Source organism: Dermacentor silvarum, chromosome 9 (assembly GCF_013339745.2).
Source record: "Dermacentor silvarum isolate Dsil-2018 chromosome 9, BIME_Dsil_1.4, whole genome shotgun sequence".
Lineage (NCBI taxonomy): Eukaryota > Metazoa > Arthropoda > Arachnida > Ixodida > Ixodidae > Dermacentor > Dermacentor silvarum.
Genome location: NC_051162.1, coordinates 132136906 through 132149876, shown reverse-complemented (window position 1 = coordinate 132149876; position 12971 = coordinate 132136906). Strand labels below are relative to the sequence as shown.

The window sequence follows — 12971 nt, the reverse complement described above, 5'->3', positions numbered from 1 at the left end:
GGTGCGTAAAAAATATATATAGTGTTGTTGTGTTTTGATTGACTATATAGGTGGCGCAGACTCCCAGACAGCAGCATCAGTGCTATATTGTCACACTAAAAATTAAATTATGGCGTTTTACGTGCCAAAACCACGATCTGATTATGAGACACGCCGTAGCGGCGGACTCCGGAATAATTTGGACCACCGGGTTTTTTTAACTGGCATATAAATCTAAGTACACGGGTGTTTTCGCATTAATTGTCATATAACTAGATCGCGGATGAACATGTCACGTGGAAAGCGACAGATAATCTTCGAATCATGGGACCTTACAATGCTATGGCATTTAGTGTCACCTGGTTGAAGCCACGAGGACCTGAGAGCTTTTCTTCTTTCATCTATTAAGCAGGCGTCTACAGCGGTCTTTCTTTTCTCTCTTTTTTTTTTTTTTAACTTTAGAGCGACTGCCGCCGCTCCTAGCTTTCCTTCGCCGTCGACGAAAGGGGCCTCTATTTTACGCGGGAACGAAGCGCGGAGGGGACTGCATTGTCCGTTTCTCCTCTTCGAGAAGGGGGGTTTCGTGCTGCCGGACCTCAACAATTAGTTTTGATGTGGGGGCGAAGTGTACACCTTCACGCTTTCCAACGCGGGATGTGCTCGCTTCTTGTGACGCTTTTTGGACGGCGGTCAACGCTTGCGCAAAGGTTCGGGAGCTCATGGGTTGTGGCCGATATTTATCGGGAGAGTGCGTTGGTGTGTGCGTTTCGGCCACGAGACAGCTGCGCCGACTGCCTGCCGCCCTACGTTCATCCGGCGCCGTGGACAATGTGTTCGGGCGGGTCACTAGTCCAGCACTGACGTCAGGCAGCATGGCCTGGTGCTTTCCCGCGCGGCTCCTGTGATCAACGTCCAAGCTCTTCACGAGTCTCTCCATACTTCGGGCGGTATTCTCACGCGAGCAGCAACGGATCCTTTGTTTATGATTTTATTCTTATCGCAGTTCTCGTTTCCTTGTCGTCTACAGGGTTGCGAATTTAGTGGAGAGTAGAACTTTGGGCAGTGGCATAGGCAGACATTTTTTCGAAGGGAGGAACCAGGGGAGGGGAGACACCCCCTTTCTGCTACGTCACTGGCACGCCTTGCTCCGTGGCCATCGCGCGGTTGTCGCGTGGCACCTGTTGCTCCTCCTTCGAGCCCTTTCTTCCCGAGGCGGGACAGGGTGTCGCTGCGCCCCGGAAGGACAAATGGGCGAGGGATGCGAGCCCTCGCCCGTTTGGTAGCGCGCTGCACGTCTCCTCTACGGTGCCTTCCCGTTCACCGACGGCAAGGCGTATCTTGCGTTGCTCCTTTCCCGCAATACGCTGAGCCGGAACGCGGTGTTAAGCTCGTGCGTTGTCATACTACGCCGAAATCCGCTGCGGTCCAGCGGGAAACATTCTCCTCCCGCAGCGACGCGCTAGTGGGGCTGGCGGCACTCGTTATGTGCCGTCAACTATATTCGCCCTTGATGCGGGAGCATTTACTTCCCGATGAGCCGCCCGGGATTGGCAATTTGTGAAGTACAAATTGGGTGTTGCCGCAGGTTGAATGCAAATAACGCTATCCTTCCCGAGCGCGCGCAGCGGCTCAACAGGATTCGCCAGGCGACTTTGAACCTGCGGTGGTTGTTACATGCAGTGGATGCAGTGGATACTGTAGAGCGGGCCATCACAGCAATTATTAATTTACACACCTCAAAAAAAAAAAAAATATTGCCCTTTGGAGCTTGTTCCGAAACAATAATCTGCATCTACTCAGTGTGCATTTCTTAACACTGTATTCCTAGTACTTTGTAATCGAACGGAACGTGCACATTAGCGTGGTATAGCACACGTGAAGTGACAGTAGTGCATTGTGTAATGGAAGTCCATACAAGATTGATTGTTAGGTGACAAAATTAGCTCTAAAAGGTGTAAACATGTCTTAATGTACAGTCAGCCACTATCCAATTGCTGCCAGGCCAACCTGACAGTCATTATATAGATCGAGGCCCTTCAGTCAGCAGTTTGAACACTTCATCCAGTTCAAACCATGTTTTTTACTGGCACATAGGTTAGCGTAAGTATGAAGAACCATCCAGCTTATCAGATAATTCAACTTGGTAGATCTTTTCTTTAAGGTAGTGTACCTGAATCAAATTTTATCTGCAAATTGCTGCTCAAGCATGTCTGCTGCCTTCCTTACGTGTTGGTTTTTATGTTATTATTGTATTGGAGCAACACTGAAAATGGTAATCACTATTTTGTGGGGTGGCAGTGGTAGTCCTTGGGCAAGAGCAGTGAGGGGCTTGATATCTTAATTTCAACCACGTAAAGCCAACACACAATGAACCCAGGAAGGAAAACTGTTCTATTTAGTTGGGATGTGTAAACAATAATGAGATAGGAAATTAAAGTTGATAAGAGACAAACTTGCCCCAGGTAGAAGCAGAATTCACAACTTCTGCATTAGGTGTGCTTTGCTTTACTAATCAAGCTACCACTGTACAGTAGCCATCCTTCGTGCGCTTTCATGGGTATTTGCACATGTGTACTAGCCGTTAGTTTTTGAGCATATGGTAGCTGGGGCCTTTCGCTGCCTTTTTGGCGAAAGAGTTTTGATTGCATAAAGCATTAATGTTCATCTTGGAATGTGCTGATTACAACTGAGTAAAACTAACAACACGATGGGACACACCAGGCAAGGACGACTTGCACTTGGTTGTCCTTGTCTGGTGTGTCCTATCGTGTTATTAGTTTTACTTAGTTGTACTCGCCACAATACAAGATGAACATACACCAACTAGCCAAATTCTTGATTTACTCAGCAGCGATGTCCCTTGTGCTCCCTACTCTGTGTTGGTGCAGTGAGTCTGGCAGCAACAACATCCCGCTGATGCGGATCGTCCAGAGCGTGCGGCACACGAAACGCAAAGGGGGTGCCAAGCTCTTCAAAGAGGGATGGCTGGTGCACTGCACGGATCGGGACCCCGTGCGGCGGCGCCACTATTGGCGCCTGGACAGCAAGGCCCTGACCCTGTTCCATTCGGACACAGGCTCCAAGTACTACCGTGAAATCCCCTTATCCGAGGTTCTGTCAGTGGACCCTCCAAGAAGGCCCGACATTGGCTTCGAGCTGCGCACAGCTGCTGGCGCCACCTATCTGGTGGGCGACGACCGCGACCAGGCGCGCCCCTGGGAGCTGGCCCTGCGGCAGGCACTCATGCCGGTGTCCCGACAGGAGGATGAAGGCAATGGACAGCACAACACGGTAAGTTGTCGCAAGGGCACCTTGCAGCGTTTCTGCCAGTCCCCACCACTTCCCTTGACACCCACCAACTTTCCTGTTTGTGAACTAAGATTAAAGGAATACTGACACACATTATCATACTTGTCAAGTATGAAGGTCGGGAAACATAATATATTTTTAACTTCATGCTAAAGTGGGTCTCGAAATGCCGAACTTGGGCATCATGAACATTATCGTGACGTCATGACACAGAGCATAATTTGCTGATGTTGTGTAGCAGTAAGGCTAGGTACTACAGGGATGTTGCTCATGAGAAAATAAGAGTTCTGCATGCGTTTCTTCTGTTGGCATTTGCATATAGCACTTGCAGCAATCACGCCAATGCTTAATAGTAGTAGTAATACTTTTTTTATCATGACATCATGATGCAACCATCTTGCGTGTGCCGTAATTGAAACTGGTTCGTAGAAACAAGTACTATATGTAGTTAATTATTTAGGGCACTCTACCATTTTTTCATATTTCGGTTAGAATTTAGACTGCTTGGAATTTTATTTAAAGCAAGAAAATTACATTGAAAATGGGATGTCGATGCTCTTTTAAGGTTAAAAAGCTGCCTGTTCAATGCAAATGACAATAATGCAAGTGAAAATGCAGGAAGTGGTCGACATCCTCACCAATCGCAAATTCTTGGTTGTATGAGAAAATCGGCAGGTAATTTGTGACCAATGAATACTTGTAGGTGAGAACTATATAATCCTAATGCAATGGCTACCATTAGGCCAAGGATAATTTTCTTTACAAAGTATGTTGTGAGCCGTTAAAATTTTGTATTACATCCCATCTAAGCCTGCAATTAAGTGGTTAATCATCTCTGCCATTTGAGATCGTCTGGCTTGTTCCTTATTCCTCAGGGAGCTTTTGTTTTTCACCTGATAGGAATAGACTACAGATATGTCATGTTTGGAGCAGTGTATGATGTGGTGTTTCATGGCCCCTGCTTTACCCATCAAGCTCAAGTTATACAGGTCTGAAAGTATTTAATCTTGTCTTATCCAGCATGTGTGCTGGATTTTGTAGGACTCCGCTCAGATGGACACAGTCCATGCTGGCATTAGTGGCTGCATGTTCTTGTTATGTATGGCACAGATATCTTATGGAAAATCAGTTCTGTGGAAGCCCACAAGGTGCACGAACGAACGTTTATGGGAGGGAAATATAGTCATCCACCTTTTACTGTAGCACGAAGCTGCAAAGCTTCCCCAGACTAGGATGAATTTTTCTTCAACTGCAAAGCTTTCTGTCCGAGAAACCCATATGTGTTTCCTTTTGGAGATTTGTGCTACAGTCAGTTGGATGACAATATTTGCCTTTCATAGACGTAGATAGCTGTGTGTAGCAAAATGCCATTAAAACAGAGAAAGCAAAAAAAAATTTTTTGATGTGTCTTCATTGACTTGCATGCTTCTTATTCTGTGGCTACAGGACATCAGCCTACGGTACCAGATCTTCCCAGATGAAGTTCTGGGATCGGGCCAATTTGGCATCGTCTACGGAGGTAGGTGGTACTCTTGAATAAACTGGCTGAACTGTTCAAGCCATATGAGTTGTGGTGCCGTGTGATGCGTGCTTTTGAAATACAAGCTTGCAAGTGTTCGAGTTTCAGATTTACCAGATAACTGTGTTTGACTTTTAAGTTCTCAGTATTCATATTGCAAATAATTTTGACCATCAAATACTTAGGCCCATTAGTATGGCCTTGAAGGTTCACATATGACCACATTGTGGATTTTGGAATCTGAGCACAATGCTGATGTTTAGCTTAATTCAGGGGTGACTCTTAGGGGACTTGCTGCTGAATGGGCAACCTTTCTATCTTATGTAAGTACATGCAAGTTTGTGTGTGCCTGCCTCTTTTCTGGAACAATACTATGATGTCGTGATGCACCCACCTCCTTGTGTACCCAAACGGAAACTAGTTCGTAGGTATACATATTGTTGTCAATTATTTGGGATGAACCAATATTTTTTTCTAGGATTTAGAATTGATGAACCTTCTGTTAACGCAAGACAAGGACAAATCAAGGATGTCATATTTAAGGTAAAATTAGAACAGTGCGAGAGACAGGGACGAACGAAGAATGACACTCGCAGCACTGTCATATTTAACGTAAAATCTTTCTGCACATGTGTCACTATTGGCCACAGTGCTTGCGTTCCAAAATTGGCTGACGGCCAAAATGCTAGTGGGCGGGAAATATGGACGGCACGGTGCTTTGGGTGCACATTAAAGAACCCCATGTGGTCAAAGTTAGTTCGGAGCCCTCCATTGCAGTGTGCTCAGTTGTAAGCCCCGGTGTTGCTTTGCGACATTAAGTCCACTAAAAAATGAAAAAATGAATGATAACTTTATTTATAATCCGGCGAGTTATTCGGGGATTTGGGCGAATACCCCTGCCTAGGTGTCGGCCAGGCGCCCTTGAGCTCTGGCGGCTTCCTCGGCCCGCTGGACGGCCCAGAGTTGGTCTTCGAGGGCGGAGCTGAGCAGCGTAGTCTCCCAGCGCGTTCGGCTCGAGGCTACGTCCCCGTCTGGAACCTCCCCTTGTTTGCACTCCCATAACATGTGTTCCAGGGTTGCCCTGGATCCACTAAATGAATAAGAAAATAAAGCAATCAATTAATCAATCACTCTGGTGCAGGTGTCCATAGGACGAGCGCCCGTGCAGTGGCCATCAAGGTGATCGACAAGCTGCGCTTCCCAACCAAGCAGGAGGCACAGCTGAAGAATGAGGTGGCCATCCTGCAGAACATCCACCATCCAGGTGTCGTTGACCTGGAGAAGATGTTTGAGACGGCTGAGCGCATCTTTGTCGTCATGGAGAAGCTCAAGGGTGACATGCTTGAGATGATCCTCTCCTCGGAGAAAGGGCGGCTCTCCGAGCGCACCACCCGTTTTCTCATCTACCAGGTGGGCTCTTCATCGCTTCCGTCACATCCTTATTGCGGCCATTGCCATTCTATAATGGTGGCCACATGTGCCTATTTCTTTGTATCAAATGGGAAATGTAGTTTTATTAAAGCTATGGTAATGTGCTGTGTGCATGGTTGCAGTCGGAACAGTGATGGTGTGCATACAGTGAACTGGTGCTAACCACACAGAGCTGTGACAGAGCTGCGTGTTGCCATGTGCCAGCGTGTGTCTTTTCTCTCACTTCTTTTCTTTCATCCCTCACCAACTCACTTGATGTAGCGTTTTAAGTCTGTCACTAGGCTAACCTCTCCAGATTCCATTAAACTTTGTTTCTGTGTGTGTTGCCATGAGTTGCAGACACTGGCCTACTGGGTGTGTTCAGCGTTTGTCTAATTTCTGGGCATGTTAAGGGTAGTGTTTGTACTGGTGTGTTGATGGAGCATCAGTGTCGACTCAGGCAAATCAGAGCTCCGAGTTGTTTACAGAAACGCATTGTATCATGACCTGTGATACAGTCAGAACCATCTAGTGATAACTACTTAAGTATTTGGCAGTATCACTCTCACATGTAGTGTTAGTGAGCCAGCAGTGATGCTCTAAAGCAAGGATACCTAACAAGATAGAGGTAGTATGCAAGAAGATGCACTCTTGTAGTGATCAGCGGGGGTCGAACAAGGGATGTCGTTGGAGTCAATGTTTTGATTGACAACGCCTGCTTACATGTGAAGATTCTTTTAATTAGAATGTCTTGAGGGGCTAGTTGGTTCATTCTAATGTCTGATTGCAAAATGCGCAAAATTGGGAAACATGACACCACACAAGAAGTCTCACACAGAAAGAACGAGCGCAATTCTAAAAATGTGCAAAATTGGGAAACAGGACACCACACAAGAAGAGACACACGGAAAGAATGAGCAGAGTTCTTCGCTCTGCACTCGTTCTTTCCATGTGTCTCTTCTTGTGTGATGTCCTGTTTCCCAATTATGCGCATTTAGCAATCAGGCATTCGAAGATACTTTTCTATTGTTGTCACACCCTACTCCTCATGACTGGCAGAACTACACAAGTAAACGTGCCATCAAAACTAAATGCACCCCTTTTTGAACATTACGACCTCCCTCACCCTTTTCTATGCACCTGCTTTTTTTCCTCCCCATTGGGGATGAGGGAGAGAGAGATCTATGTAAATGCTGCCAAGCAAAGGAGTTGTCCTGATGAAGACAAGTCCCCTTGTCGTATCATTGACTCCAGAGACTTGTGTTCAACCAGGAAGTGGTTGAACTCGCTTATTATAGTTACCTTTCATGCTTATTATAGTTACCTGCTCGCTTTTTTAAGTTAGTGAATTCCACCACTTGTTTTTATTGTATTAATGCCTTTCCTTTGCTGTGATGGTCAGATCCTGATTGCCCTGAAGCATCTGCACTCCAAGAACATCGTGCACTGCGACCTCAAGCCTGAGAATGTGCTGCTGTCCTCAGACTCTGAATTACCTCAGGCAAGTCACCTTTCTCTAGTTGTCAGGTAGCGCTTCTCTGGTTAGAGCATCTGCACACAGTGGTCTCTGCCTTGAATTCTCTCCCACTTGGCTTGAATGTAACTGGGCATATGTTCCCCTTTCTGGTGAGAAAATGTTTATTCCTGACAAAAAAAAATAAAAAATTGCCTCGCAGCATGAAAACTGTTCCTTTAGTGTCTGCTGTCTTGTCAATCAGACACAAGCCCATTACCTGCACTCATTACTACTCATTACCGCACTAGCCACTAAGCCATTGCCCTTTAAGCCACTACCAACTTGTCTTGCCTCTGTGCAATGCCAGGGCCCCATCGATGGTGCCGCAATGCTGTCACTGCTTTGTTTCTTGCGGCATGGTGCAAACGTAGGCAAGAACTGAAGAAGTCAGCAACAGAGAAGTGAAGTGAAATGACAAGTATGTATTGCTACCACTGGAGCAACAATTATGGGACACAAGGGGATTATAGCATAGCATAGATCCTAGACTGTCATTAGTGTCACATTTGCATAGACATTGTATCGAATATTCGTCATTAGCATATTTGTATAAAATTTGCATAAACATAAAAAAATGACCTTTGCTTTGTTCTCACGTATGTGTGAGAACTGCCAAACTTTTTTTTTATTGCATCAAGCTTGACTGCTAATCATCTAAGTTTGGAAAAAACATAACTTAGACTAAAATACTAAATTACTGCCAGTTTTCAAATCACACCAGATGCTCTTGCATGGAGATGATGTTCTTTCCCTGTTTGCCATGCCTGCCCAGCAGACTGTTGTGTATGTGACCATATGGCTATAGCCGTGGCAGAGCAGTGCTCAGAGGTGACAGTGGCAGCTGCACACTTCGCTACATTCTATAAAAAAATCATCCCTGAGCTACAAAACCTGGATGTTATATTCACGCAAGCATGGTATTCATGTTGTCAGAAATAGCACTGACTCCTGTTCACAGTGAACGTCCTTCAGGAGTCAGTTCAACTGCGCTGCCTTTGAGGATGTGCTCGACTCTCTCATGCCCCCTGATGTTTGTATTTCCTGCACGGCATTTGTGTCTCCTGACATTCGGCTTCCCAGCTTGACACATGCGCGATAATAAGAGTCGGTATTGAAGTATGCAGCTACAACAATAAATGGCGTGAGTGGACCAGTGCAAGCGCAACCTGATGGCATAATAACTCAGGAACTAGAGGAACTTGCTTCTTTGTCTTCAGCTGGGAGATAGCGGTGCGTACATTTGTCCATGCGCTTTGCAGGACTGTTTTCAATAGGCTTTCCATTTGGCTTCAGAGTGTGGTATTGGCATGAACGATCACGATCGCTCTGAATGTTGGGCGTTGTCGAACATTCACTCGGTAACTTAGTGCGGCGATCGAGTCTAACTTTATCTATGCTTCCGCATATTCCAGCTGGGAGCTATTCCTTGTATGCATTTTAACTGCCTAGCACTCTTCGTAATTTATAATTTCTACATTTCAATTGGTGAGCAAACACCACTGACAATTGCTTCTTTTTTTTGCATGCAGGTCAAGCTGTGTGACTTCGGCTTTGCCCGCATCATTGGCGAGAAGTCATTTCGGCGGTCCGTTGTCGGCACCCCCGCATACCTAGGTACTGGTTTCATGTGATCTTCAGGCCTATGGCTCAGAGCTGTAGAGTATCTGTTAGTGAAGTTGATGCCGTGTAAAAGTCGCCACCCTAATTCTCAAGAACATAGGGTTGCTGACCTTCACATGGACATGAGGATGCAGTTAAACTTCGATATACTATAATAAACTTCAACAAAACTAAATTCTTGTTATAATGAAGTATTTAACTTTTTATAATTTCTAGTCAATAGAACACCATGTATGTTGACCCGAAACATAACAAAATTTGTTTATACGGAATTTCAGTATAACGCAATTTCACTGCCGCCACGAAGGAATACCGAAACAATAAATGGAGGCCAGCTGAATGGTCATATGATTGAATTACATGTGGTTTGCTTGCGAACGTACCTCTCAAATTGTGTGCCACATGCGGCCACCAAAGCAGAACAGGGTCTGACAAGCATAAGTAGCTATACTACAGTACTAAATGCGAGACCCTCTCACTGTCATGTTTCGCATGAAGGGCTAGTGTGATAAGATCCTACCGCGCACTGTGCGACTTGTGCTGTGGGTATGAGGGAAAGTATGGAAGGGGTGAGCCAAGAAATATGGTGGTTTGATGCACATGCTAGAGGGGAGGGGCGTCACAATAACGTGGTCAAGTGTGCGCTTTGGTGGGGAGGAGGAGCAGGTGAGTGCGTGTCATTCTCGTCTAGCTGCACATGGTTGTCAGTGTTGATACGCGAACCGCGCACCCTTTTTGGAGGTCATCTGTGGGGAATGCAAAGGGTGGGGAAGCCTAGATGGCTGGCAGCTGCATGTGCGATGTCTTCGTGCGTGCCTAGTGCTGGAGGTCGCATAATCTTGCATTTGAGAGACGAGTTGAAGGTTGGCAGCCTGAAGCGTTCGCTCTCCACTGCCTGCCCTCTTCATCATGCCAGCGTTCTGGCAGTGAGCATTCACGGTCGTCAAGTTAGATCTAATCATGTCTGCCTGTGCATGCGGGACACCATGCGTGTTAATTTTAATAAGTGAATGTTTACTGCAACTTGAAGGCTCGATAAAACTACAAACCTCTAAAACTTTGCTATCGCTATCAACGCTTCACCTTTGGCCGAACGTGCAGCTTTTACTCATAGAACCAATGCTAGAAACGATGCATTATGGCTACCAAACTTTTTAATGGCCTATCCAGATCTTGCTTAATTTCTTGGACATGATACACACACAATGCCACAAATTTACAACAGACGGTGCCGCCATGAACAACAGGTTGTCACGCGTCACCTCACTTGCATGCGATTTTAAAGTGAAGCTTTCTTTGTGGCTTCTTATGGGTTTTTATGCTATTATTGGTCGGACTGTGTGAAGAGTGGACCACTGATAGCGTTGTCCCACTATGGATGGCACTATCAGCCACAGCAGTGGAGTGGAAGTGAAAGCCTCACAGTTGTCGCATCGTATCGCCGATGCGAAAATAACGTTGATACGGCGTAAAACCATACCATTGGTCACTGACTCTCAAATTCAACAAAATTAAAAAATTTTTTCTAATTGAAATTCATTTTTTCTGTTTGCCCGATAAGTCGGAAATCTTTACAGCCCCTTCATTTTGTCGACATTTTATACAAGTAATTACATTCGCCGACTGATATTTGCACAAAAGTTCGAATTTCAATGTAGCGAAATTTTCATACACCAACGTAAAGTGCAGGTTTTACCAACCTTGTTATATCGAGGTTGAACTGTTCTATTATTAGGTTTATAGATGTACAAACAGGGAAGCTACAGGCTAGCAACTGCCACTGGAAGGGGCACAGTGCCTGCCTGCTGTTCAGGGAAGAGGAGATAGAAGCATTAAAAGCCCAAGATGGGAAGGTTAGAAAGCAGAAAGTGGTGAATCCCCAGCTGTGTTCTGCACTCATTGACTGGAATGGTGGGAACATTTGGAAACTGTATAGCAAATGCTCCTGCTGCACAAGGTGTCCATCGCCTTCCTTTTTTCTCTTTGCAGCGCCCGAGGTGCTTCGGAACAAAGGCTACAATCGGTCACTCGATATGTGGTCCGTCGGCGTTATCATCTACGTCAGGTAATGTTACCCTCAGGCAGTGAAGTTGCATGATAATGCAGTGTGTACCTGCGGTGGTTCGTAACATTTGTGCTGCCATGAAGTGTCTGCTTCCTGAAATGTAGTTGCATGGTAAACATGTGTAGGCTGCTTGAACAGGATTTGAGCAACTTTTGATGGTCGAATGTAAAAAAAAAAACTGAGCACTCTAGTGACTATAACTAACCTCGTTAAATGAAGTTGCATCAGGTGTGAAATACCTTCGTGGTATTCGATATTTATTATGAGCATATATTCGTTACATGCTTAGAAACAGTTCAGGCTTTCTCGGGGCTACATCAAGTTGTCCTGCAAGGAGCTTTCTGCCCCAGACCTTTTTATCTATGAGAAAAAAAAGTCACAGTTTCACCCAGAAGGCAAAGCATTAATAGCAATAACAAAGCATTAGACAACTACACAAAAAAAGGCTGTTTTATTGGCCGTATAAATTAACAAGCACAATGTCATGTGTGCACAAGCACTCTTGAACAGATCTCACTCGACCACACACGATAGCTGTCCTAACGCTGGCATGATGAAGAGAGGAGTTCTTGGGCAGCGAATGCGTTCGGCTTCCTCTCACTTCAACATGTGTCCGACACTTGAGATTACGCCACCTCCAGTATGCGGCGCACCATTACCTCCAAGATATGGCACATGGCCTGCGTGTGTGCTCAGTCACATGAACAGCCATGTGCAGCCACTGCCCGAGTAGAGGAGACATGCACCCCCCCAACCCTAATGCTCAATTGATCAAATGACTGCATTTTCCTGATGAGTGCTGCATACTCTTTGTGTCATGAGCAGCCAAGCGCCCTTATAAAGGACCTGCTTTTCCTGGTGCAGTTTAAGTGGGACATTCCCATTCAACGAGGAAGAAGACATCAACGATCAAATCCAGAACGCGGACTTCATGTACCCCCCCAACCCGTGGAAGGACATATCCCCAGAAGGTATGCCACAACACACTTCAAGCACCAAGTGCCTTGTACTAGTGCATTGTTTTTTTTAGTAGCTTATTAATCCTTTGTGGTTGTGACCATTTAACAGATTGCACTCGTTCTGGTCAGGAACTATTCTGCATATTTGGGATGCTGCGCAGAAAGAATTCTCATGTGAGCACATGTGTAGTGAGTGAATTATTTAAGAAAATTTTCTTTGTTCATAAGGCTTTCATATAATGCACACTCTGCAGCCATCATCACACAGTGAGTATCGCCACAGGAACTGTTTTCTCTAGGATCCTAATCATCACTCTCTTCTTCAGTGCTCTCGTCCGAGGCTGTCTGCTGGTCATCTGAATGTGAAATGTATTCCTGTGTAGCACTAAAATAACCTTCAGATTTACGAAGCTCATGCAATTTCTTTTTGCGATATGTGCATAAAAAAACATTGCCTTCCTTGGTGCTCCGCACTCTGAAAAGTGTGTAAGAGTTTCTTCAAGTGTGCTGCTAAACAGTGCCGCCGTCATATGCAGAGGCTGCGAAGTGCAGTTCTCAACAGTAGTCCAAAAAGTTTCCAAAAGGTGCTGCGGG

General features: G+C 45.5%; 1 protein-coding gene across 2 annotated transcripts in view; it reads left to right on the top strand.

The window, feature by feature from the left end:
• LOC119464371 (serine/threonine-protein kinase D3-like) overlaps positions 1–12971 on the top strand; it is a 56730-nt gene that overhangs the window by 31444 nt on the left and 12315 nt on the right. For both annotated transcript variants that reach the window (XM_037725309.2, XM_037725311.2), the window contains 7 exons: positions 2868–3270; positions 4735–4807; positions 5949–6217; positions 7620–7718; positions 9263–9347; positions 11343–11418; positions 12283–12389. In XM_037725309.2, coding sequence (XP_037581237.1) covers positions 2868–3270; positions 4735–4807; positions 5949–6217; positions 7620–7718; positions 9263–9347; positions 11343–11418; positions 12283–12389 — 1112 coding nt within the window. The remainder of the gene's footprint in view (positions 1–2867; positions 3271–4734; positions 4808–5948; positions 6218–7619; positions 7719–9262; positions 9348–11342; positions 11419–12282; positions 12390–12971) is intronic.